The sequence below is a fragment of the Pristis pectinata genome, chromosome 18 (genome assembly GCF_009764475.1).
Source record: "Pristis pectinata isolate sPriPec2 chromosome 18, sPriPec2.1.pri, whole genome shotgun sequence".
Taxonomy (NCBI): domain Eukaryota; kingdom Metazoa; phylum Chordata; class Chondrichthyes; order Rhinopristiformes; family Pristidae; genus Pristis; species Pristis pectinata.
In genome coordinates this window covers 629520-654800 of record NC_067422.1, presented here as the reverse complement: position 1 = coordinate 654800, position 25281 = coordinate 629520, and the positions used below count along the sequence as shown (strand labels likewise).

The window sequence follows — 25281 nt, the reverse complement described above, 5'->3', positions numbered from 1 at the left end:
CTAGAAGAGATCTGGTGGATACAAGCCTTGCCTGCTCAACTACCTGCCCATTCCAGGTACCGGTCTACTAATCCTCTGAACTGCTCCAATGCATTAAAGTCCTTCTTTAATTAAGGACACCAGCAGTGGTATCTCACCAGTGCTCAAGAAAAACTCCCCACCTTGTTCAAGAAAGGTAAAAGGGATAATCCTGGGAATTATAGACCAGTGAGTCTTACGTCAGTGTTGGACAAACTATTGGAGAGGATTCTTAGGGACAGGATTTACGAGCATTTGGAGAAGCATAGTCTTATTAGGGATAATCAGCATGGCTTTGAGAGGGGCAGGTCATGCCTCACTAGCCTGAGTTTTTCGAGAAGGTGACAAAACAAATTGATCAAGGTAGAGTGGTGGATGTGGTGTATATGGACTCTAGTAAGGTGTTTGACAAGGTTCCCCATTGTAGGGTTAGATCGATCTTGGGGTAGGTTTATATAGGTCAGCACAGCATCGTGGGCTGAAGGGCCTGAACTGTGCTGCACTGTTCTATATTCTATTCCTATAAATGAGAACATTCTGTTAGCTTTCCTAACATCTTACAATACCCAAACAGCAGTCTTTGTAAATCATGCACTGGTACACCCAGATCGCTGGCTCTCAGCTCTGCAATCTCTCATCATTTCGATAATAAGCTTCTATTTTCCTTGCCAACGTGGACCTTCACATTTCCCCACACTATAATCCATTTGCCAGCCCTTTGCCCACTTCCTGAATCCATCCTTCTATTGCCTCTTTCTATTCTCTTCACAAGTCACTTTCTAACCCATCTTTGTCATCAGCAGATTGAACACCACACCGCAGTGACACACACTCAGTAACATGCCAACGTGTGGTTTATGCCTGCTCCCTCCAGTTCACCATGCCAGGGTGTTACCTCCTACAGTGGGAGACCTCAGTACATCCACCAGTCCCCTTCATATACACAACATGTCACTTTTCAAAGAAAATTGGTCAGATGTAATTTCTCTTTCACAAACCATGTGGATTTTATCTGATCACCTTGAATTCTCCTAAGTGCCCTGCTACAATGTCTTTAATTACAGCTCCTAACACTTTCCCCATGCTCGAGGCGAAGCTGTCTGGCCTGTAGTTTCCTGCTTACCCTCTGCCTCCATTATTTCAATAAAGGAGTTACATTTTCCATTTCGAATCTAATGGAACCTTCCTTGAATCTAGAGAATTTTAAAAAAAGTAAAACTGACACTTAAGCCACCTCCTCTCAGCTGTGATCAGGACCCAAAGACTCGTCAGCCTGTAGTCCAACAATTTGTTCAGTACCATGGGCTTGGTACTTGAGAAACCACCATGTCTGGCAGAGTAGGCCTAGGACAAGGAGGCATGGCCAGCAGTGATGTCAGGGAGCCCTTCCTCTCACAGGAAGCAGAGGGAGACTGCAAGTCTGTCCACCAGAAACTGCTGCACGTCAGAGTCCTACAGCACAGAAACAGGCCCTTCGGCCCAACTCCTCCATGCCGACTGTGTTGCCCAGTGAGCTGGTCCCATCTGCCCGCGTTTGGCCCACAGCCCTCTCAACCTCTCCTAACCATGGACTTATCTAGATGGCTTTTAAACATTGCTAATGTGCCTGCCTCAACCACTATTCCTGGCAGCTCATTCCAAATATGCACCACCCTTTGCGTGAAGAAGCTGCCCCTGATGTCCCTTTTAAATCTCTCACCTCTGATCTTAAACCTGTGCTCTCGATTTAATGATGACAGGCTCAAGGGGCTGAAGGGCCTCCTCCCGTCAGCGTGAATAAACAAGTCTCACACTCGGCCAGTGCTCCAGCCTCAGTGCGTCGTCTTGGATAGGAGCTCACACCTCTCACTGGGCTCCTTCGGCAGACTTGCTCTGCAGTTAGGGATGAGTCCGATGAAGCATGATGAGATCATCGACCGTGACTGAACCTGTGCCACACTACCTTGTGTTGGCTTTGTGTGCGTCACTGCGACACACACACTTGATAAAACACTGCTTATCAGGAAAGAGCAAAGGGCAGAACTCAGCAAGCTGCTGACTCCAGCTGCAGCAATGGCGAAGTGCGGCGGCTGTGCGCTCTGCAGGATGAGGAGGGGAGAGCTCTTTCAAAGAACCAGCTCAGGCACTGAGAGCGAACAATGCCAAGCACCCTCACCAGGACAGAGGCCAGTTCACACGCTGTTGTTATTCTTTTTATAGTTAGGAAAGGGGACACTTTAGTAACACTTGCTCTATTTTTTATCCACTGTTTAAATTTGACTTGATCCCATAAATCACTCCTGCGCCTTGAAATTAACACTGTACCATGTCGAGTGTTTCAGCCAGCTCGGACTCCATCTTCACACCTTGGTGTGACAGGTAACGTCTGACTCAGTGCCCAGGACAGTCACAGACGTATACAGCACAGAAAAAGACCCTTTGTCCCGACTCGCCCATGCCAACCTGAGCTAGTCCCATTTGGCAGTGTTTGGTCCACATCCTTCTAAACCTTTCCTGTCCATGATGTTGAGCAACAAGGGGGCAAGGACACAGTAACAATGCAGTTCTCAACATCCATGTCCTGAAACAAGCAGCTGGTACTGACCACCAGCCCCCATGTCACCCCCAACTCCATTGACCCTCATCCATCTGGCCAACCCACACCAGCAAAACCAGGACCCATGGCCTCTCCTCCATCCTCCCTCCCTCCCCGCCACCCCCTAGTGCCCACCCCCTCACTCTCCAATCCACCCCCTACCCGTCCCCACAAAACTCCTCCCGTCCCCACCCTGCTACCTCCCTCCAATCCCCACCTCATCCCTCTGCACCACTCCCCCTCCAGACTACCCCCTTCATTCACCACCCCCTTATCCCCTCCAACCCCTCCCTCTTGATCCCCTTCTCCAACTACCTAACCCCTCCCTCCCCTCCCCCACTGCCCCTCCATCCTCCCTCCCCACTCCCATCCCCCACTACACCCTCCCTCCCCCAACTCTCCCTTCTACCCATCTCCCCCCACCATCCTTCCCCTCCCCCCTCCCACCAGCTCCCCCTCCTCTCCCCTCTCCCTCCAGCTCCCCCTCCTCTCCCCTCTCCCTCCCTCTCCGCATACCACCTCCCCTCCCTCCTCCCCCCCCACCCCTCGCTCCCTCTCCCCGCCCCCTCTTCCCCCCCTCCCTCTTCTTCTCCTGCTCCCCCTCCCCTCCACTCCCTCCCCCTCTTCTCCCCACCCACCCACCCTCCCTCCCTCCCCTCCGCCCTCCTCACCTCGCGCTGCAGGCGGGCCTCCTCCTCGGTCCCGGTGCTGCAGCCTCGGTGATCCAGCAGACAGACGGCGCAGAGGCAGTCGCCGTGCTGACAGCAGCGGAACTCGAGCAGCTTGCCGTGGCTGGGGCAGCGGCGCTGGGCGAGGTCGTGCAGCGGCAGGCGGAGGCTGTGCGAGCGGAGGGCCGGGCTCTGCTGGTGCGGCTTCAGGTGCTCGGCGCAGAAGGAGGCCAGGCAGGTGAGGCAGGTGCGGAGGGCGGGGGCGGCGGCGTCCGGCGGGCAGGCGTCGCAGGGCACGGCGGCCCCGGACTTGGCGGCGGGCTGGGCCCCGTCCCCAGGCTCGGCGCGCACCCGCTCCAGCCCCGCCACCACGGTGCAGAGGACGCGGTTGGGCCGCAGGTCGGGCCGCTGGGCCCAGTGGCAGCGACACTGCGGGCAGCTGAAGCCGCTGAGGCCGACGCGCTCGTCCGCCCAGTACAGCGCCAGGCAGTCCTGGCAGAAGTTGTGGCCGCACGGCGCCGTCACCGGCTCCTGCAGCAGCTCCAGGCAGATGGCGCAGGTCAGCTCGGCCGCCAGGCCCGGCAGCACCTCCACCTCGCTCTCCGCCATCGCCACTGACGGGCGGCGGCGGCGGGGGCCCCGCCCACTGACGGGCGGCGGCGGGAGCCCCGCCCACTGACGGGCGGCGGCGGCGGGGGCCCCGCCCACTGACGGGCGGCGGCGGGCCTTCACCCTGGGGCTTTCCCTCGACCCTCCACATCCAGCTCCATCCCCAGATGTACCACCCCGTCTCCGGCCGGGACCTCGGCTCCACATACACTGGGGGATGCTGACCCACCAGGGTATCCACTGGAAGATGGTGGCCAGGGTTTCACAGGACAACGGGCAGCCACTCGCCATTCAACGTGATCATGCTGCTGTAGTCCGGCCTCAAGCCCTCCTCTGGGCCAGTTCCCCAGAGCCATCAACTCCTCAATCTTCCAAATATCCATCTATCTCCACGGGTAAATGGGACTAACTTAGATGGGGATCTTGGTCGGCATGAACCAGTTGGGCCGAAGGGCCTGTTTCTGTGCTGTATGGCTCTATGACACTGCTTAAATATCTCTACTGATCCGGCCTCCAGCACCCCCGGGGGCAGAGAATTCCAGAGATTCACCACTCTGAAAGAAGAGATTTCTACGTAGCCTGGCTTTACATGGCCAGGTCTTCATTTTGTAGCTCTGTTTCCTTATGTGAAACTCTTCCAGCAGTGAAAACATCACCTCTACCCTGTGAAGTTCCCTCAGGATCTTGGAGTCCATCCATAGCTCCCTGACAGTGGTAGCACAAGTAGATCGGGTGGTAAAGAAAGTCTACGGCATGCTTGCCTTCATGATCAGGGCATTGAGGATAAAAGTCGGGAAGTTATGTTGCAGCTACAGTATATAAAACTCTGGTTAGGCCACATTTGGAGCACTATGTGCAGTTCTGGTTGCCACACTACAGGAAGGATGTAGAGACTTTGGAGAGGGAGCAGGAGGGGTTTATCAGGGTGCTGCCTCGATTGGAGAATATTCGCTACAAGGAGAAGTTGGACAAACTTGGGTTGTTTTCTCTGGAGCATCAGAGGCTGTGGAGAGACCTGTTAGAAGTTTATAAAATTCATAGGTAGAGTAGACAGAGTCTTTTTCCAAGGATGTAAATGTCAAACACAAGAGGGCATAGGTTGAAGGTGAGGGGGGAAAGTTAAAGGAGGTTTATGAGGCAAGTTTTATTTTTACACTGAGTGGTGGGTGCCTGGAACATGCTGCCAGGAGAGGTGGTGGGAACATACGATACCAATGTTTAAGAGGCATTTAGACAGGCACATGAACAGGCAGGGAGCGGAAGGATATGGACCGTGTGCAGGCAGATGTGCAGTTCAATTTGACATCATAGGCCAAACAACTCATTCCCTTACTGTGCCATTCTATGTTTGAATAAGGTCACCACTCATTCTTCTAAACTCCAAGGAATACAGACACAAACTGCCCAGCATCTCCTGCTAGGACAACCCTCTCTCCCAGGAATTAGTCTGGTGAAGCTCCTTTGGACTGCTCCAATGTTACTATATATTCTTTTATTAGGTAAAGGGGACCAAAGCTGTGTGCATGTGTGGCCTCACCAACACCCTGCAGAACTGAAACAAAACCTCCCTATTCATAAACTCCAACCCCTTTGCAATAAAGGCCAACATACCATTCACCTTTTCGGCTACTTGGTGGACCTGCCTGGTAACCTAGATCCCTCTGAACCTCATTCCTTTGCAGTCTCTCTCCATTCAGATAATAACCCACCTTTTGATTCCTTTTACCCAAGTGCATGACCTCACACTTCCCCACATTAAACTCCATTTGCCAGGTGTCCACTCAGCCTATCTATGTCCCACTGCAGAATCACAATGCCTTCGTCACAACATGCCCTTCCATCTACTTTCATTATCATTGCAAACTTGGAAACTTTGCATTTTGTTCCTCCTCCAGGTCATTAATGTAAACAGTGAACAACTGAGGGCCAATAACCGATCCCTGGGGTACTCCACTACTTACACCCCTTCAGCCTGAGGAGGACACATTTATTCCAACTCTTGGTTTTCTATGTGACAGCTGGTTTTCAATCAATGCCAACACACTTCCTCTAATACCTTTCAATTTATTCAGCAGCCATTTATGTGGTACCTTGTCAAATGCCTGTTGGGAATAGCAATACCAACGACATAGATAGGAAGAGGGATGAGGTCCTGAAAAGTGAGGTTAGGGAGCTAGGCAGAGGGCTGAAGAACAGGACCTCAAGGGTAGCGATCTAGGGATTGCTGCTAGTGCCACGCGATAGTGAAGGTAGGAATAGGAGGAGATGGCAAATAAATGCGTGGCTGAGAAGTTGGTGCAGGAGGGAAGGTTTTAGATTTTTGGATCATTGGGATCTCTTCTGGGGAAGGAGGGACCTGTACAGAGAGGACGGGTTACACCTGGACCCGAGGGGGGCCAATATCCTTGCAGCCAGGTTTGCTAGGGTGGTTTGGGAGGGTTTAAACTAGTTTGTGAGGGGGATGGGAACCAGAGGGGTAGGTTAGAGGAAGAAGGGGTTGGGGAAAAGTCAGATCTAACAGGTAGAGAGGCTTTGAGGAAGGAGAAGCAGAGTGCAGGGTATAAAAGTAGAAAGGCAGATGGGCTAAAGTGCATTTACTTAAATGCAAGAAACATCAGGAATAAGGGAGATGAACTGAGAGCTTGGATAAGTACATGGGACTACGATATCGTGGATATTACAGAGACATGGCTGACATCAGGGCAGGAATGGATATTGAATATTCCTGGTTTTCAGTGTTTTAAAAGGGATAGGGAGGGGGGAGAAGAGGAGGAGGGGTGGTGATACTGGTCAGGGACACTGTTACAGCTGCAGAAAGGGTGGATAATGTAGAAGGATCCTCTCTAGAGACAATATGGGTGGAAGTTAGGAACAAGAAGGGAGCAGTTACTCTACTGGGAGTATTCTATAGGCCCCCCGGTAGCAGTAGGGATACCAAGGAGCAGATTGGGAGGCAGATTTTGGAAAGATGCAAAAATAACAGGGTTATTATCATGGGAGACTTCAACTTCCCAAATATTGATTGGCACCTGCTTAGTGCCAAAGGTTTAGACGGGTCGGAGTTTATTAAGTGTGTCCAGGATGGATTCCTCTCACGGTATGTTGACAGGCCGACTAAAGGGAAGGCCATATTAGATCTAGTTTAAGGTAATGAACCGGGTCAGGTGACAGACCTCTCGGTGGGTGAGCATTTGGGGGACGATTGCTCCATAACCTTTAGAATTGTCATGGACAGGGATAGGAGCAAAGAGGACGGGAAGATATTTAATTGGGGAAAGGTGAATTATGAGGCTATAAGGCGAGAACTTGAGAGTGTAAATTGGGATGACATTTTTGAAGGGAAATGTACTATGGAGATGTGGTCGATGTTTAGGGATCTCTTGAAGGATGTTAGGGATAAATTTGTCCCAGTGAGGCAGAGAAGGAGTGGCAGGGTGAAGGAACCGTGGGTGACAAGAGAGGAAAAAGAAGGCAGCATACATAAGGTGTAAGCAGCAAGGATCAGACAGGGCTCATGAGGAATATAGGATAGCAAGGAAGGAACTTAAGAAAGGGCTGAGGAGAGCGAAAAGGGGACATGAAAAGGCTTTGGCCAGTAGGGTTAAGGAGAATCCCAAGGCTTTTTACTTGTACGTGAAGGGCAGAAGGATGGCTAGGGTAAAGGTAGGTCCGATTAAAGACAAAGGTGGGAGGATGTGCCTGGAAGCTGTGGAAGTGGGTGAGGTTCTCAATGAATACTTCTCTTCAGTATTCACCAAGGAGAGGGGTCTTGATGACGCTGAGGACAGTGCTGGTAAGGGTAATGTTCTAGAGTATGTAGATATCAAGAGAGAGGATGTGTTGGAGTTGTTAGAAAATATTAGGACAGATAAGTCCCTGGGGCCCGACAGAATATTACCCAGGTTGCTTCATGAGGCGAGGGAGGAGATTGCTGAACCGTTAGCTAGGATCTTTGAGTCCTCGTTGTCCACGGGAATGGTAACAGAGGATTGGAGGGTGGCGAATGTTGTCCCTTTATTCAAAAAAGGTAGTAGGGATAGTCCAGGGAATTACAGACCAGTGAGCCTTACGTCTGTGGTGGGTAAGTTGTTAGAAAGGATTCTAAGAGATAGGATCTATGAGCATTTAGAGAATCACGTACTGATTAGGGACAGCCAGCATGGATTTGTGAAGGGAAGATCTTGCCTCACAAGCTTGATAGGGTTCTTTGAGGAGGTGACCAAGATTGATGAGGGTAGTGCAGTAGATGTGGTCTACATGGATTTTAGTAAGGCGTTTGACAAGGTTCCACATGGTAGGCTTCTACAGAAGGTCAGAGGCCAAGGGATCCAGGGAGGCTTGGCCATGTGGATTCAGAATTGGCTTGCCTGTAGAAAGTAGAGGGTTGTGGTGGAGGGAGTGCCCTCAGATTGGAGGGCTGTGACTAGTGGTGTCCCACAGGGATCGGTTGTGGGACCTCTACTTTTTGTGATATTTATTAATGACTTAGATGAGGGGGTGGAAGGGTGGGTTAGCAAGTTTGCAGATGACACAAAGATCGGTGGTGTTGTGGATAGTGTGGAGGGCTGTTGAAGCTTACAAAGGGATATTGATAGGATGCAGAGCTGGGCTGACAAGTGGCAGATGGAGTTCAATTCGGAGAAGTGTGAGATGGTACACCTTGGAAGGACTAACTCCAAGGTGGAGTACAAGGTAAATGGCAGGATTCTGGCCAGTGTAGAGGAGCAGAGGGATCTGAGGGTTCATATCCACAGATCCCTGAAAGTTGCCACACTGGTGGATAGGGTAATTAAGAAAGCTTATAGGATGTTAGCTTTCATAAATTGTGGGATCGAGTTTAGGAGCCGCAAAGTAATGATGTAGCTTTACAAAACTCTGGTTAGACCACACTTAGAGTACCATGTCCAGTTCTGGTTGCCTCATTATAGGAAGGCATTGGATGTGGAGGCATTGGAAAGGGGGCAGAGGAGATTTACCAGGATGCTGCCTGGATTAGAGATTATGAATTATGAGGAGAGACTAAAGGAGCTAGGACTGTACTCATTGGAGAGAAGGAGGATGAGGGGAGACATGATATACAAGATATTAAGAGGAATAGATAGAGTGGACAGCCAGCGCCTCTTTCCCAGGGCACCAATGCTCAATACAAGAGGGCATGGCTTTAAAGGAATGGGTGGGAGGTTTTTCACCCAGAGAGTGGTTGGTGCATGGAATGCGCTGCCTGGGGTGGTGGTGGAGGCTGATACGTTGGTCAAGTTCAAGAGATTGTTAGATAAGCATATGGAGGAATTTAAGGTAGAGGAATATGTGGGAGGAAGGGGTTAGTTAGTCTTAGGAGTGGTTTGAAGGTCGGCACAACACGGTGGGCCAAAGGGCCTGTATTGTGCTGTATTTTTCTATGGTTCTATGATAAATCTAGAACATTACACCTACTGGTTCCCTTAAATCAACTCTGTCACATCCTCAAAGAATTTGAACAGATTTGTTGAACATGATTTACCTTTCATAAAACCATGTTGACTGATTTAATTATTTTCAGGTTTTCTAAATGATTAGTTATTTCCTCTTTGATTATTGACTCCAACATCTTCGGAACAATTGATGCTAAACTAATTGGCCCGCTGTTCCCCACCTTCTGTCTTCCTCCCTTTCTGAACAAGGGAGTCACATTGGCTGTTTTTCAATCTCTGGTACCCTCCCAAAGTTTGAAAAATTCCAACCAATGTGCCCACCATCTCTGCAGCCACTTCCTATAAACCCTTGGGTACAGGCCATTGGGTCCTGGTGATTTGTCCACCTCTATTCCTGTGAGTTTCTCTAATACTTTGTCCCTTGTCATTGCAATTTTTACAAGTTCCTCCCTGTTATCTGAAGTTAGCCCAACTGTTATCTGAAGGATCTTTGCAGCGTTCTCCATGGTGAAGGTTGATATAACATACCTGCCATTTTTGTTTCCTGTTATCAATTCACTAGCCTCGTTCTCTAGAGGTCCCACACCCACCTTACCTGCTTCTTCCTATTAATATATCTGTTGAAACCCTTACTGTTTGTTTTGATATTACGAAGTTTTCTCTCAAAATCAATTTTCTCCCTTCTTATGAACTTTTTAGTCTTAGGGCTTTTGGTTTTAGGGAGTACCAAGCCACAGTCACGTAGTTAATACTGGAAGCATTAATAAGTTCAAGAACTAACCTTCAAAAATTCTTCCAACTGTAACTTACAAGCAGTAATCCACTTTGAAATCACAAGATGTTGACACGTGATCAAAGATCCCTCCCTACAAGAAACAAAAGGGGTGAGCCATGGCACAAGTGGTTTGGAAACTTATCTCTGTAACCTACAGAATGATTGGTTCCACCATGTACACGCGTATATTGAAATATTGGCTCAATCTTGGGACAGAAAATGTGGCAGGACCATAAAACAATCTGGTATGGTCGGCCAAATGTACTGGGAAATAAAAGAGCCCACCTCAAGACAGCTGAGACATGGGGACATCTTAACTGGATTGCAATCAACTCCTAGAGAAACACACCAAGCCTACAGGGCACCACACCTTGAGGGGATCAGGGTAAGAGAGATATGTGTACTATAGAGAAGTGTGAGATGTATCAGGTGGCTGAGCAGAGCCTTTTACACAGGGAAACAGTGGATGAACGTCCAGGCAGTAGAACACTGAACATTTGGAGTAAAGGTATTTGGCTGCATGGAACCAGGCATCATACCCGGATATCTGGGAGGAGATAGCTGGGGCATTGACAGAGATCTTTGTATCCTCTTTAGCCACATCTCAGGCACCAGAAGACTGGAGAGTAGCCAATGTTCTTCCTTTGTTTGAGAAGTGCTATAAGACAAACCAGAAAATTACCAGGTGAGCCTTAGCCAGTGATGATTATTGGAGAAAATCCTTAAGGACAGGATTTACTCACATTTGGAAAAGCATGGGCTTATTAGGGATGGTCAGCATGGCTCTATGCTGGGAGGTCCTGCCTCACAAATTTGATTGAGTGTTTTGAGGAAGTGACAAAGATGATTGATGAGGGTAGGGCAGTGGATGTTGTCTACATGGACTTTAGTAAAGCATTTGACAAGGTCCCTCATGCTAGGTTGGTCCAGAAGATTAAGTCATGTGGGATCCCTGGCGATTTGGTAAATTGGATACAAAATTGACTTGACAATAGAGAGAGAGAGGGGCAGTGGTGGAGGGGTGTTTCTCTGACACGAGGTCTGTGACCGGTGGTGTTCTACAGGGATCAGTGCTGGGACCTCTGTTGTTTGTGACAATATGCAAGTGATCTGGGTGAAAATGTAGGTGGACTGATTAGTAAGTTTGCAGATGACACAAAAATTGGAAGAGATTTGGATACTGTGAAGGGTTGTCAAAGGATACAGCAGGATACAGATCAGTTGTAAATTTGGGCAGAGAAATGGCAGATGGAGTTTAACCCGGACAAGCATGAGGTGACTTTGGGAGGTTAAATGCAAGAGGAAAGTATACAGTAAATGGCAGGACTCTTAGGAGCATTGATGTACAGAGGGATCTTGGGGTACAAGTCCATAACTCCCTGTAACACAAGTGGACAGGGTGGGAAAGAAAGTAAATGGCATGCTTGCCTTCACTGGTCAGGGCAATGAGTACAAGAGTTGGGAAGTCAAGTTGCAGCTACACAAAACTCTGGTTCTGCCAGATCTGGAGTATTGCATTCAATTCTGGTCGCTACATTACAGGAAGGATGTGGAGATGGTGCGGAAGAGGTTCACCAGGATGCCGCCTGGATTAGAGAGATTAGCTATTATGAAATGTTATTTTCTCTGGAACGTCAGAGGTTGACGGGTGAACTGATAGAATGTATAAAATTGAGAGGCATAGATAGGGTAGTCAGGGCACTTTTCCCTGGATGGAAACGTCAGATACTAGAGGTCACGGGTTTAGGGTGAGTTTAAAGGAGATTTACGGACTAAGTTTTTTTTACAGAATGGTAGTTGGCTGGAACATGCTGCCAGGGGAGGTGGCGGAAACAGATAACTATGGCAATGTTTAGGAGGCGTTTACACAGACATGTGAACAGGCCGGGAGTGGAGGGATATGGATCATGTGCAGATGGGATTAGTTTAGGGTGGCACCATGGTCAGTGCAGACAGGGTGGGCCCTTTCCTGAGCTGTACTGTTGGCTGTTCTATGTCAATAGATGAATGGGCCCTGTGTTACCAACTGTGCATAGACCATGGCACATTCTACACTGCCCAGTGACCCGCCCTGGCACAACCAAACATAGGCACGGTCACATTCCATGCTGTCAATCACCGGAATGTGTCATCATTGTATCTACAAAGGTTAATGCTCAATGTTTTTGATTATCATGGGGAATTTTCCACTGTTCTCCGTGGGTGCTTGCTTGTAATGGACTAAGGCATGGACACCAAGTAGCTTTTCAACAACATAGTCATCCCCACCCTTGAGGAGTTGGGTTGAGGCACCTTCCTGAACCACTGCAGTCCTTCTGGTGAAGGTGCTTCCGCAGTGCTGGTGGGAGGGAGATCTGGCACTGAGGATGAAGGAACAGCCACTTATTTCCAAATCAGGACAGTTTGCGACAGGGAGGTGATCATAGAGACGTACAACACAGGAACAGGCCCTCAGTGCACCGTTCATTCTATCCCGACCACCCACACACTAATCCCATTTCATTCTCCCCAGATCCTACCCCTCACCCACACACTGGGGGCAAACTACTGCAGCTAATTAACCTACTGACCTGCACATCTCCTGAATCAGGTTTATCACTGACATATATTGTGAAATGTGTTGTTTTGCAGCAGCAGTACAGTGCAAGACATAAAAATTACTACAAGTCACAAAAAAAATTAAATAGTGCAAAAGAGCAATAACGAGGTAGTGTTCATGGACCATTCAGAAGTCTGATGGCAGAGGGGAAGAAGCTGTCCTTGAATCGAGTGTGGGTCTTCAGGCTCCTGTACCTCCGCCCTGATGGTTGTAACGTGAAGGGGGCATGTCCCAGATGGTGAGGGTCCTCAGTGACGGATGCCACCGTCTTGATGCACCACCTCTTGAAGATGTCCTCGATGGAGGGGAGGGTTGTGCCCGTGATGGAGCTGGCTGAGTCTACAACCCTCTGCAGCCACTTGCGATCCTGTGCATTGGACCCTCTGTACCAGGCAGTGATGCAACCAGTCAGAATGCTCTCCACTGTACATCTTTGAGATGTGTGAGGAAACTGGATCACCCAGAGAAAACCCTCAGTCACAGGGAGAACGTGCAAACTCCACACAGACAGTTCCCGAGATTAGGGTTGAATCCATCTCTGGTGCCGTGAGGAAGTGGTACTACCTGCTTCACCATTGTGCTACACGTTCCCAGGCATCTCTGCCTTCATCCTTGCCGGGTGAGGTGGCAGGATTGGGAGGTGCTGTCGGAGTAGCCTGGGTGAGTAACCGCAGTGCGTTTTGTGGACGAGTCAGAGCTATACAGCATGGAAACAGGCCCTTCGCTCCAACATCCATGCTGACCAAGGTGCCTGAGCTAGTCCCTTTAGATGCTACACACTGCATGCCAATGGTGGAGGGGATCAACGTTTTTTGGGGAGGGTGTAGATTCAGATCCAGTCAGCAGCCTTATCCTGGATGGACTGCCTGGGACAATTATGGTGCAAATGTTAATTTCCACCATCAGCCCATATCCAGGTCTTGCTGTGTGCAGGCACGGGCTGCTTCATCTACCGAGGAGCTGTGAATGGGACTGGACACGGTGCAGACATCAGTGAACATCCTCACTGCTGACCTTCTGATGGAAGGAAGGTCACTGATGGAGCAGCTGAAGGTGGTTGGGCCCAGGACACTGCCTTGAGGAACTCCCACACTGGTGTCCTGGGGCTGGGAGACTGACCTCCCACACCCACACCCACCCGTGTGAGCTCTGACTCCAACCACTGGAGTGTTTCCCCTCCGACACCCATTGACCAGATTTACCAGGGCTCCTTAATCCCGCACTGGGTCAGATGCTGCCTTAATGTCAGGGGCAGTCACTCCCACCTCACCTCTGGGATTCAGCTCCTCGGTCCGTGTTTGGACCCAGGCTGTGATGGGGTCTGGAGCTGCATGGTCCTGGTGACACCCAGACTGAGGGGTGGTGAGCAGGTTACTGGTGAGTAAGTGCTGCTCGATAGTACTGTCGATGACACTCCCACCTGCTGATCAAGAGAAGACGGATTGGGTGATTGTTATGTGTCTGTCCATCCAAGGCACAGTAGCAGAGTCTCACTGAGGGTGGTGAGAGGGAATCAGCCACGGATGAATCCCACCTGCTGACCATTCTGGCTCCCCATGTGGGTGGGTGGGAGGAGAGTGCAGATGGAGCGGTAGGGAAGTGGGGCAATGGGATGGGTGGGGAGCTCTGGAACTCTCTGCCCGAGACCCTGGCATTTAAGTACGTAGACGAGCACTCAGATCATTAGGCAGAGAAGGTTACACACCAAGTGCTGGTAAGTGGGATTAATGTGGATGGTCAGTAAGGGCAAGGTGGGCCAAAGGGCCTAATTTGAACCTGAGAGGTAGCAGAGGCTCAACGGGCCGAACAGCCTCCTATGTGGAATATGGGGAACAGGGCCAGACCCTCTGACCAGGTACGTGGGCTGGGCACAGTTGGCCCGCCTGCAGGAGTGTGGTATCACCGGGAGTGACTCATTCATGCGGCCGCAGGGGGTGGGGGAAGGGGGGGTGGGGAGCACGTCCAGGCTGCCTTCAGACAAGGACAGTAGCCCCCCAGCCACATTCATGTCCCATCGTTAGCCAGCTTCCTGCACCAGCCCCACCCCAGTGACACACCGAGACAGGGCAGAGAATTCCGGGGGTTCCCACCCTTGGGTGAAGACATCTCCTGAATAGCCGAGACAGTGACCCTCAACCAAGAGTGGGGCTCTGGACACCTCAGTGCCTGGCCTGTCCCAGCCTGGTCCCAGGGGAGCGGTTCAGCCTCGGTCCACATCTCCGTCCACTACCTCAGCGTGGGCACTGACCGTGGGAGGGAGCCGGGCCGGGGGGGGAGGGGTGGGGGCAGCTAGGAGTTGGGCTGGCAGGGAGGGGGACAGACGGCAGAATGAGGGTCAGCAGGTGTCTTTATTGGATGAAAACCACTCTGATGCTGGAGGAACTCAGCAGGCCAGGCAGCATCCGTGGGGAAAAGCAGGCGGTCAACGTTTCGGGTCAGGACCCTTCTTCAGGACTGAAGATAGGAAAAAAGGGGAAGCCCAATATATAGGAGAGAAAAGCAGAGCAGTGATAGGTGGACAAAGGAGGGGAGGTGGGGTGGGCACAGGGTGGTGATCGGTAGATGCAGGTAAGAGATAGTGACAGGCAGGTGTGGGGGGAGGAGGGGAGAGCAGATCCACTGGGGGTGGGTCAAAGGTGAGGAGGGAAAGGGGGGAGAAAAAAAAAAGGCCAGGAAAGGGAAGAAGAGAAGAGGCATAGTCGGGGGGGGGGGGGGGGGGGGGGGGGGGGCGGGGGGGGGAATTACCTAAAGTGGGAGAATTCAATGTTCATGCCGTCAGGCTGCAAGGTTCCAAGACGGAAAATGAGGAGCTGTTCCTCCAGTTTGCGCTTGGAATTCTCCCGGCAGTGGAGGAGGCCGAGGACTGACATATCAGTGATAGAGCGGGGGGGGGGGGGGGGGGGGGGAGTGAGGTGTCGATCGCGGTTATTGACGAAGCGTGGGTGTCCAGACTCGGTGTCTTTATTGAGATCAGTACAGGCCCGGCCCGGCCGCTCCCCGACAGCAGATCAGGGCTCCTGCCCGGTCACCGCCCGTTCCCCCAGTCACTGCCCGGTCACCACCCATCCCACTCATCCCCCCCCAGTCACCACCCGTCACTGGCTGGTCACCTCCCGTCCTCCCGGTCACTGCCCGGTCACCACCCGGAGCAGCTGCAACGCCGTCTCAGGCTGGTCGGCGGGGACCTGAAACACAGAACCACAGTGTGACCTTGAGGTCAGCTGGCCCCACCCACTGACCTGCCCCGCCCAGTGACTGGCCACCTCCACCCCCACTGCCCCCCGCTCCCCCCCTCCCACCCGCCCCCAAGACACCACCCAACCATATCCCCCCTGCTGGAAGCTCTGCCTGTCCTGAGATGCCCACAATCCCCACCCCGAGCATTCCACCCCCTCTGCCCTCCCCCGCCCAAGGAGACTCCCACCCCTGGATGACCCCACACCCCACCCTGCCAATCACTGCCAGGGATTCCCTCCACACCCACTCCCAATGTACAGCCGGGATCCCCGGCAACCATAGCCCCCAGTGCGTGGTGAAGGCCCCTCCTGGTACATAGCCGGGACACAGGACCCCCCCACCCCTGCCCCTCCCCACCCCTCGGGACAAAGGACCCCCACACCCCTCTCCCCCAGACATCTCCACCCCTCCTCCCCGGGACATGGCCCCCCCCCCCCCCCCCCCCGCTGGGACACGGGACCTCCCCACCCTCCTCCCCCCCCCACCCCGGGACCTCCCCCCCGCCCCCCATGACACACAGGACCATTGTCCACCCCCTCCACCACCCCCACATGGGTGTCTCTCTGTGTGACAGGGTTCCCTGACTGAGCCTTCCACTCAATGGGTGTTGGGGGGGCGTAGAAAGAGCCCACCAACCGGTCCCGTTCCCACCCACCACCACCCCCCCCCCCCCCCAACAGCCTGACCCTCCGGGCACCATGACCCCTGCCTGTGGTGGTCGGGGTCAGGGGTGGAAGACTCACCATGTGACCAGCTTTCAACACCCAGAAGAAGCCAAAGTTCTGGTACTGCTTGTGGAAGGCGGCGGTGTGGGTGGGTCGGGATGCTGTGTGGAGTGGGTGCCAGCGCTGCTGGGAGAAAGCAGGCAGCCCCTGCCACTTCAACTTCCTCACCCATGCTTCTTGCCCTGCACCAGGATATACGGGGGGGGGGGGGGGGGGGGGGGAGGGGGAGAGAACGACGTGTCAATGTCCTGTATCAATCCCAAACAATCCCCACTCTGCTAAGCCTCCATCCCCATGTCGTCATTCAGTGCTGGGAACCCATTCCAAACTCCTGCAGCAACACCTTCCACCCCACCATGAACCCAGGACTGACCCAGTTTGCTCTGACCCGCAGTTACTATCCCGCACTGGGAGAGAAACTGGAAACTGGAAGACGAGAGGGGCAGGTTATTTTTGATATGGTGAGAGACTGAAAGGTGTTGTTCACAGGAACCTGGATATCCTCGTGCGTGAAAGGTAACCGGCAGCTGCAGCGAGAAATAGGAAGGCAGATGGTAGCCTGGCTTTCATTGGGGGGGTGGGGGGGGGGGGGGGGGCGGGGAGGATTTGCACAGAGACATCTGCTCCCGTTCTCCAGGTCCCAGTGAGTCCGTACAAATCCGAAGGAGGATATGCAACTGAAGGGGTGCAGTGAAGGCTCTGGAATACCGGCTCGTCCACTGGGGAGTGGACTGGGACGGTGTTCTCTGGAGTTTAGAAGAATGAGAGGTGACCTCATTGAAAGGTATAAAGCTGACACAGGGCTCACCAGGGTGGTGCAGGGATGGCGAGGGGACAGGAGGGGAGGGGAGGGGTCCAGCACCAGGGGCCAGTCTCAGAACAAGGCCCAGCCACTCAGCTCTGACAGAGAAAAATCTCCTCACCCTCAGGGTAGTCAACCTTCCAGTTTGGACCAGGGGAGGGTGGGGGGTGGGGGGGGGGTGCGGAGGGAAGGGGGGAGACTCAAACACCCAAAGGAATCAAGAGATGTGGGATCAGTGCAGGATGTGGCACCGAGGTAAAAGATTGGCTGTGATCCAATTACATAGAACATTACAGCACAGTACAGGCCCTTTGGCCCACAATATTGTGCCGACATTTTATCCTAAGATCTATCTAACCCTTCTCTCCCACGTAGCCCCCACTTCTCTATCATTCATGTGGCTATCTAAGAGTCTCTTAAATGTCCCTAATGTATCTGTCCTCACAATCTCTGCCGGCAGTGCGTTCCACACACCCACCGCTTCTGTGTAAAAAAAAACTTACCCTTGACATCCCCCTTATACCTTCCTCCAATCACCTGAAAATTATGTCCCCTCATGTTAGCCATTGTCGCCCTGGGAAAAAGTCTGTGACTGTCCCCTCGATCTATGCCTCTTATCATCTTGTACACCTCTATCAAGTCACCTCTCATCCTCCTCCTCTCCAAAGAGAAAAGCCCCAGCTCACTCAACCTATCCTCATAAGACATGCTCTTCAATCCAGGCAGCATCCTGGTAAATCTCCTCTGCACCCTCTCTAAAGCTTCCACATCCTTCTTATAACAAGGTGACCAGAACAGAACACAATACTCCAAGTGTGGTCTAACCAGAGTTCTACAGCTGCAACATTACCTCACTGCTCTTGAACTCAATACCCCAACTAAAGAAGGCCAACACACAACACGCCTTCTTAACAACCCTATCAACCTGCGCGGTAACCTTCAGAGATCTATGGACACCAAGGTCCCTCTCTTCCTCCACACTGCTAAGAGTCCTGAAATTAACATAAACCAATACCTTGTATCCTGCCTTCAAATTTGATCTTCCAAAGTGTATCACTTCACACATATCCAGGTTGGACTCCATCTGCCACTTCTCAGCCCAGCTCTGCATTCTATCAATATCCTGTTGTAATCTACAGCAACCTTCTACACTATCCATATCACCACCAAGCTTTGTATCATCAGCAAACTTACTAACCCACCCTTCCACATCCTCATCCAAGTCATTTATAAAAATCACAAAGAGCAGGGGTCCCAGAACTGATCCCTGCGGAACACCACTGGTCACCGACTTCCAGGCACAATATTCTCCATCTACAACCACCCTCTGTCTTCTATGGGCGAGCTAATTCTGAATCCACACAGCCAAGTTTCCCTAGATCCCATGCCTCCTGAATGAGCCTTCTATGAGGAACCTTTTCAAACGCCTTACTACAATCTACGTATTGGTATTGGTTTATTATTGTCGCTTGTACCGAGGTACAGTGAAAAGCTTGTCTTACGAACCGATCGTACAGGTCAATTCATTACACAATGCAGTTACATTAAGTTAGTACAGAGTGCATTGATGTAGTACAGGTTAAAAAACAATAAGAGTACAGAGTAAAGTGTCACAGCTACAGAGAAAGTGCAGTGCAATAAGGTGCAAGGTCACAACAAGGTAGATCATGAGGTCATAGGTCATAGTCCATCTCATTGTGTAAGGGAACTGTTCAATAGTCTTATCACAGTGGGGTAGAAGCTGTCCTTAAGCCTGGTGGTACGTGCCCTCAGGCTCCTGTATCTTCTACCTGATGGAAGAGGAGAGAAGAGAGAATGTCCCGGGTGGGTGGGGTCTTTGATTATGCCGGCTGCTTCACCAAGACAACGAGACCACATCCACTCCTCCACCTTCATCAATGTGCTTTGTCACATCCTCAAAGAATTCAATCAGGCTCATGAGGCACAACCTGCCGCTCACAAAGGCATGCTGACTGTCCCTAATCAGCCTATGTTTCTCCAAATGCCCATAAATCCTGTCCCTAAGGATCTTCTCCAGTAATTTGCCCACCACTTAAGTGAGACTCACTGGTCTGTAATTCCCAGGGTTATCCCTACTCCCTTTCTTAAACAAAAGAACAACATTTGCCACCCTCCAATCATCCGGCACTACTCCTGTGGCCAGTGAAGACACAAACATCATCACTAAAGGTGTAACAATCGCTTCCCATAATAATCTTGGATATATCCAGTCTGGCACCAGTGACTTATCTATCCTAATGTTATGTCAAAAGTTCCAGCACACTTTCCTCACATCGACATGCCCTAGCATATCAGCCTGTTGTTCGCCATCCTCACAAATGTCAAGGTCTCTTTCACTAGTGAACACTGAAGCAAAGTATTCATTAAGGACCTCCCCTACCTCTTCCGACTCCAGGCACGTTTCCTCTTTTATCCCTGATCGGTCCCACCCTCACTCTAGTCATCCTCCTATTCTTCACATACGTGTAGAACGCCTTGGGGTTTTCCTTGATCATACTCGCCGAGGCCTTTTCATGCCCCCTTCTAGCTCTCCTAAGTCCATTCTTAAGCTCCCTCCTGGCTACCTTGTAACTCTCCAGAGCTCTGTCTGATCCATGCTTTCTAAACCTCAGGTAAGCTTCTTTCTTCCTCTTGACAAGATGTTCTACGTCGCTTGTCAACCACGGTTCCTTCACTCTACCATCCTTACCCTGCCTCAATGGGACAAACCTATCCAGCACCCCATGCAAGTATTCCCTAAACAACCTCCCCATTTCTGTTGTGCACTTCCCCAAGAACATCTATTCCCAATTTACACTCCAAGTTCCTGCCTAATAGCATCATAATTCCCCCTCCCCCAGTTAAATACTTTCCCATATCATCTGCTCCAAGGCTATGGTAAAGTTCAAGGAGTTATGGTCACTGTCTCCAAAATCCTCTCTCACCGAGAGATCTGAAACCTGATCAGGCTCATTGCCTAGTACCAGTATGGCCTCTCCTCTAGTCGGCCTGTCCACATACTGTGTCAGGAATCCCTCCTGTACACACCGAACAAACTCTGCCCCATCTATCCCCTTTACACTAAGGAGGTGCCAATCAATATTAGGGAAGTTGAAATCACCCACGACAACAACCCTGTTATTTTTGCACCTCTCCAAAATCTGCCCCCCGATCTACTCCTCAGAGTCTCTGCTGCTATTGGGGGGTCTGTAGAACACTCCCAATAGAGTGATCGCTCCCTTCCTGTTTCTGACTTCCACCCACAGACTCAGTGGACAATCCCTCCGGGACGTCCTCCCTTTCTACAGCTGTGACACTGTCCCTGATCAGCAAAGCCACTCCCCCACCTCTTTTACCTCTGCCCTGTCCCTTTTGAAACATCTAAACCCTGGGACAGCAGGCACAAGGGGCCAAATGGCCTCCACCTGCTTCTCGTTCTCATGGCCTTATAAATCCACAGAGCACCCAGGCGGATGGAGCGCTCTGTCCACCCTGTCCCGCGACAGAGCCGTCCACTGCACCCTGTCCCGTGGTGGGAAAGTTACTGAGCGGATTCTAAGGGACAGGATCCACCAGCATTTAGAAAGGTAAGGAAAGGACTGATTAGGGATAGTCAGCGTGGCTTTGTATGTGGGAAATCATGTCTCATCAATTTGACTGATTATTTGAAGAGGTAAGCTGGAAGATTGATGAGGGCAGGGTGGTGGATGTTGTCTACATGGACTTTAGCAGGGCCTTTGACAAGGTCCCACATGGTAGGCTGGTGCAGAAGGTTAGATCAATTGGATGCAGACCGAGCTAGCCAATTGGATATACAATTCGCTTGGTGAAGTAGTCAGAGGGTGGCAGTGGAGGGGTGTTTCTCAGATTGGAAGCCTGTGACCAGCCGTGTGCTGCAGGGCTCGTTGCTGGGTCCGCTGTTGTTTTTCATGTGTATTAATGATCTGGATAGCAATGTTCTTAAGGTGGTTAGCAAGTCTGTGGATGAAACCAGAAGTGGTGATGTAATAGACAGTGAAGGTTGTCTAATATAACAACAAGATCCAGATCAATTGGGAAAGTGGGCAAAGGAATGGCAGGTGGAATTTAACAATTAAGAAGTGATGCATTTTATTAAGTTAAACCAGGGCAGGACTTGCACAGTACATGGCAGGGCCCTGGAGAGTGCTGTAGAACAGAGAGACCCAGGGCTACAGGCACATAGTTCCCCGAAAGCGGCGACACAGGTAGACAGGGTCCTGTAGAAAGGATGCAATTAAGCTGGAAATGGTTGAGAAAAGATTCACAAGGATTCTACCGGGAATGGAGGGTTTGAGTTATAAGCAGAGGTTAGATAGGCTGGGGCTGTTTTCCCTGGAGTGTAGGAGGCTGAGGGGATTCCTTGTAGAGATTTAGAGGGCACAGGTTTAAGGTGAGAGGAGAAAGATTTAAAGGGACCTGAGGGGCAACTTTTTCATGCGGAGGGTGGTGCGTGTATGGAACGAGCTGCCACAGGAAGTGGTTGACCCTCACCAATTTTTAATTGATGCACCATAGAAAGCATCCTTTCCAGATGCATCATGGCTTGGTACGAGGAGTGAGTTTTTTTTCTTTCTAGCGTTTGGGATAGCAGTGAGTGACCGCACAGGTCCGTGACATCACTCGGAAGCGTGCAGGCAATTTAAAAAGGAGATACCCATATCCAGCGGGCAGCGGAGTGAGAGGCAGCAGAGTGGTTTGGGCTTTGGCTCAACGGGCTTCTGCAAGACTGGGTAAGAGGTGAGATTTATAGAGAGGGGGTAAGTTATTAGTTTATTTATCTCAGTAGTATAGTATTGGACAGTGCTATAGCAGTATGCATCTGGGATTGTTCCTATGTTTGGAGTGTCAGATGTGGGGACCCTGGGAGACTACCAGCCTCCCCGATGACTACAACTGCACAAAGTGCATCGAGATGTGGCTCCTCAAGGAACGTGTTGAGAGTCTGGAGCAGCAGCTCGATGACCTTCGGCTGATTAGGGAGAGCGAGCAGGAAATAGACAGGAGTTATAAAGAGTTTGTAGACAGTACGTCTGTGGTGGTGCCCCTCAAATCGGTATCTCATTTTCGATTCCGTTGGAGAGGATGACCCGACAGAGGAAGACCACGGCAACCGGGACCTTGGCACTGTGCCTGGTACTGTGGTCCAGCGGAGGAAGGAGAAATGCAGTGGTTATTGGGCATTCTATAGTGAGGGGAACGGATAACAGATTCTGCGAAAACCGACAATGAATCCCAGGTGGTGTGTTGCCTCCCTGGTGCCAGGGTACAGGATATCACAGACCGGGTCCAGAATATTCTGAGGGGAGAGGGTGATCAGCCAGAAGTCTTGGTACATGTAGGTACCAATGACATAGATAGAAAAAGAGAAGAGGTCCTGAAGGAGGAATACAAGGAGTTAGGAAGAAAGTTGAGAAGTAGGACCTCACGGTGGTAATTTCAGGATTACTACCTGTGCCACATGCCAACGGTAGAAAGAAGAGACAGCTCTGGCAGATGAATGCGTGGCTGAGTGACTGGTGCAGGGGCAGGGCTTCAGATTTCTGGATCATTGGACCTTTTTTGGGAGGCATGACCTATTCGCTAAGGATGGGTTACACCTAAACTCCAAAGGGTCCAATATCCTGGCGGGAATGTTTAATTTAGCTGTTGGGGAGGGTTTAAACTAATCTGGCAGGGGGATGGAAACCAGGATGTTAGGATACAAGATGTTAGGGTAAGGGAGGAGGTTTATAGAAACAAGTCCAAGACAGTGTGCAGTGAGAATGGCAAGAGGGACAGGCAGGTGAGAAGACAGGATAATTTGCTGAACAATAGAAGTACAACAAAATCAATAGCAGATACTGGACTGAATGTACTATATTTAAATGCACGCAGCATTAGGAATAAAGTAGATGACCTAGGGGCACAACTACAGATTAATAAATACGACATTGTGGCAATCACCGAGTCATGGCTTTATGACGGATGTGATTGGGAACCGAATGTCCAGGGGTACACAGTGTATAGGAAGGATAGGCGGGTAGGCAGAGGGGGAGGTGTGGCCATGATGGTTAGTAGTGATATAAAATCAATAGAAAGGAAGGACATTGGGTCTGAAGAAGTGGAATCCTTATGGGTGGAGCTAAGAAATAGCAAGGGTAAAAGGACAATAGTAGCAGTTATATATAGGCCCCCTAACAGCAGTCAGGAAGTGGACTATAAGTTGCAGTTAGAAATAGAAAAAGCGTGCCAGAGTGACAATGTGAAGATAATTATGGGGGATTTTAACATGAAGATGGACTGGGAAATCCAGCAAGGCAGTAGAACTCAGGAGAGAGAGTTTGTGGAATGTCTACGGGACAGCTTTTTGGAGCAACTTGTTGATGAGCCCACCAGGGGATCGGCGGTTTTGGATTGGGTGCTGTGTAATGAACCAGAGGTGATTAGGGAACTAAAGGTAAAGGAACCATTGGGAACTAGTGATCACAATATGATTGAGTTCAGTTTCAAATTTGAGAAGGAGAAGCTGATAACTGGTGTATCGATATTTCAGTGGAACAAAGGAAATTACTGTGGCATGAGAGAGGAGCTGGCCCAAATTGACTGGAAGAGTAAGCGAGCTGGAGGGACGGCGGAGCAGAAATGGATGGAATTTCTACAAGAAATAAGGAAAATGCAGGATAGAGATATTCCAAGAAAAAAGGTTTTTAATGGGAAAAAAGGCACAAATGTGGATAACGAGAGAGGTGTAGGCTAAAATAAAAGCAAAAGGAGGGCATACAAGGAAGCAAAAATTAGTGGCAAACAGAAGACTGGGAAACTTTTAAAAACCTGCAGAAAGAAACTAAGAAGGTCGTTAGGAAAGAAGAGATGAATTATGAAAGAAAGTTGGCAGATAACATTCGGAAGGATACTAAGAGCTTTTTTTAAATATATAAGGAGTAAAAGACCAGACACGGGTTGATATAGGACCAATTGATAACGGTGCGGGAGAGATTATAATGGATGATAAAGAGATGGCAGAAGAACTAAATGAATATTTTGCATCAGTCTTCACTGTGGAGGACATCAGCAATATACCGGTTAGTCAGGGGTCTCACGGAATGGAACTGAGTTCAGTTAAGGTTACTAGAGAGAAGGTGCTAGAAAACTAAATGGACTAAAGACTGATGAGTCTCCCCAGACCAGATGAGGTGCATCCCAGGTTCTGAAGGAGGTGGCTTTAGAGATAGCGGAGGCATTGGTGATAATTTTCCAGGAATCGATAGACTCCGGCATGGTTCCGGAGGACTGGAGGGTCGCGAATGTAGTTCCGCTGTATGAGAAAGGTGGGAGGCAGCGTAAGGAAATTACAGACCTATTAGTCTGACGTCAGTGGTGGGAAAGTTATTGGAATCGATCCTCAAGGATGGGTTACGGAATACCTAGAGGTGCAAGGCAAGTCCTAGCCAACATGGTTTTGTGAAGGGAAGATCCTGCCTGACCAACCTATTGGAGTTTTTTGAAGAAATCACAGGTAGGGTGGATAAGGGAGAGGCGGTAGATGTTGTGTATTTAGAATTTCAAAAGGCCTTTGACAAGGTGCCGCATAAGAGACTGATTAATAAGATGAGAGGTCATGGACTTACAGGTAAGATAACAGAATGGGCAGAGCATGGCTGGTTGGCAGGAAGCAAAGGGTGGGAATAAAAGATCTTGTTCTGGTTGGCTACCGGTTACTAGCGGTGTTCCGCAGGGGTCGGTGTTGGGGCCACTTCTTTTTACCTTGTACATTAATGATTTGGATGATGGAGTAAATGGTTTTGTGGCTAAGTTTGCGGATGACACCAGATAGGTGGAGGAGTAGAGAGTATTGAGGAGAC

The 25281-nt window shown here is 50.5% G+C and overlaps 2 protein-coding genes across 3 annotated transcripts in view; both read right to left on the bottom strand.

The window, feature by feature from the left end:
• The window catches only part of trim25 (tripartite motif containing 25), a 32221-nt gene extending 28317 nt beyond the window's left edge, over positions 1-3904 (bottom strand). For both annotated transcript variants that reach the window (XM_052033274.1, XM_052033273.1), the window contains exon 1: positions 3265-3904. In XM_052033274.1, coding sequence (XP_051889234.1) covers positions 3265-3870 — 606 coding nt within the window. In that variant the 5' untranslated portion in view covers positions 3871-3904. The remainder of the gene's footprint in view (positions 1-3264) is intronic.
• Positions 3905-15600: 11696 nt separating this feature from the next.
• scpep1 (serine carboxypeptidase 1) overlaps positions 15601-25281 on the bottom strand; it is a 98005-nt gene continuing 88324 nt past the window's right edge. Inside the window, exons 11-12 of the mRNA XM_052033312.1 lie at positions 16636-16799; positions 15601-15840 (exon numbers count right to left, since the gene is read on the bottom strand). Of these exons, the coding sequence (XP_051889272.1) occupies positions 15781-15840; positions 16636-16799 (224 nt within the window). The 3' untranslated portion in view covers positions 15601-15780. The remainder of the gene's footprint in view (positions 15841-16635; positions 16800-25281) is intronic.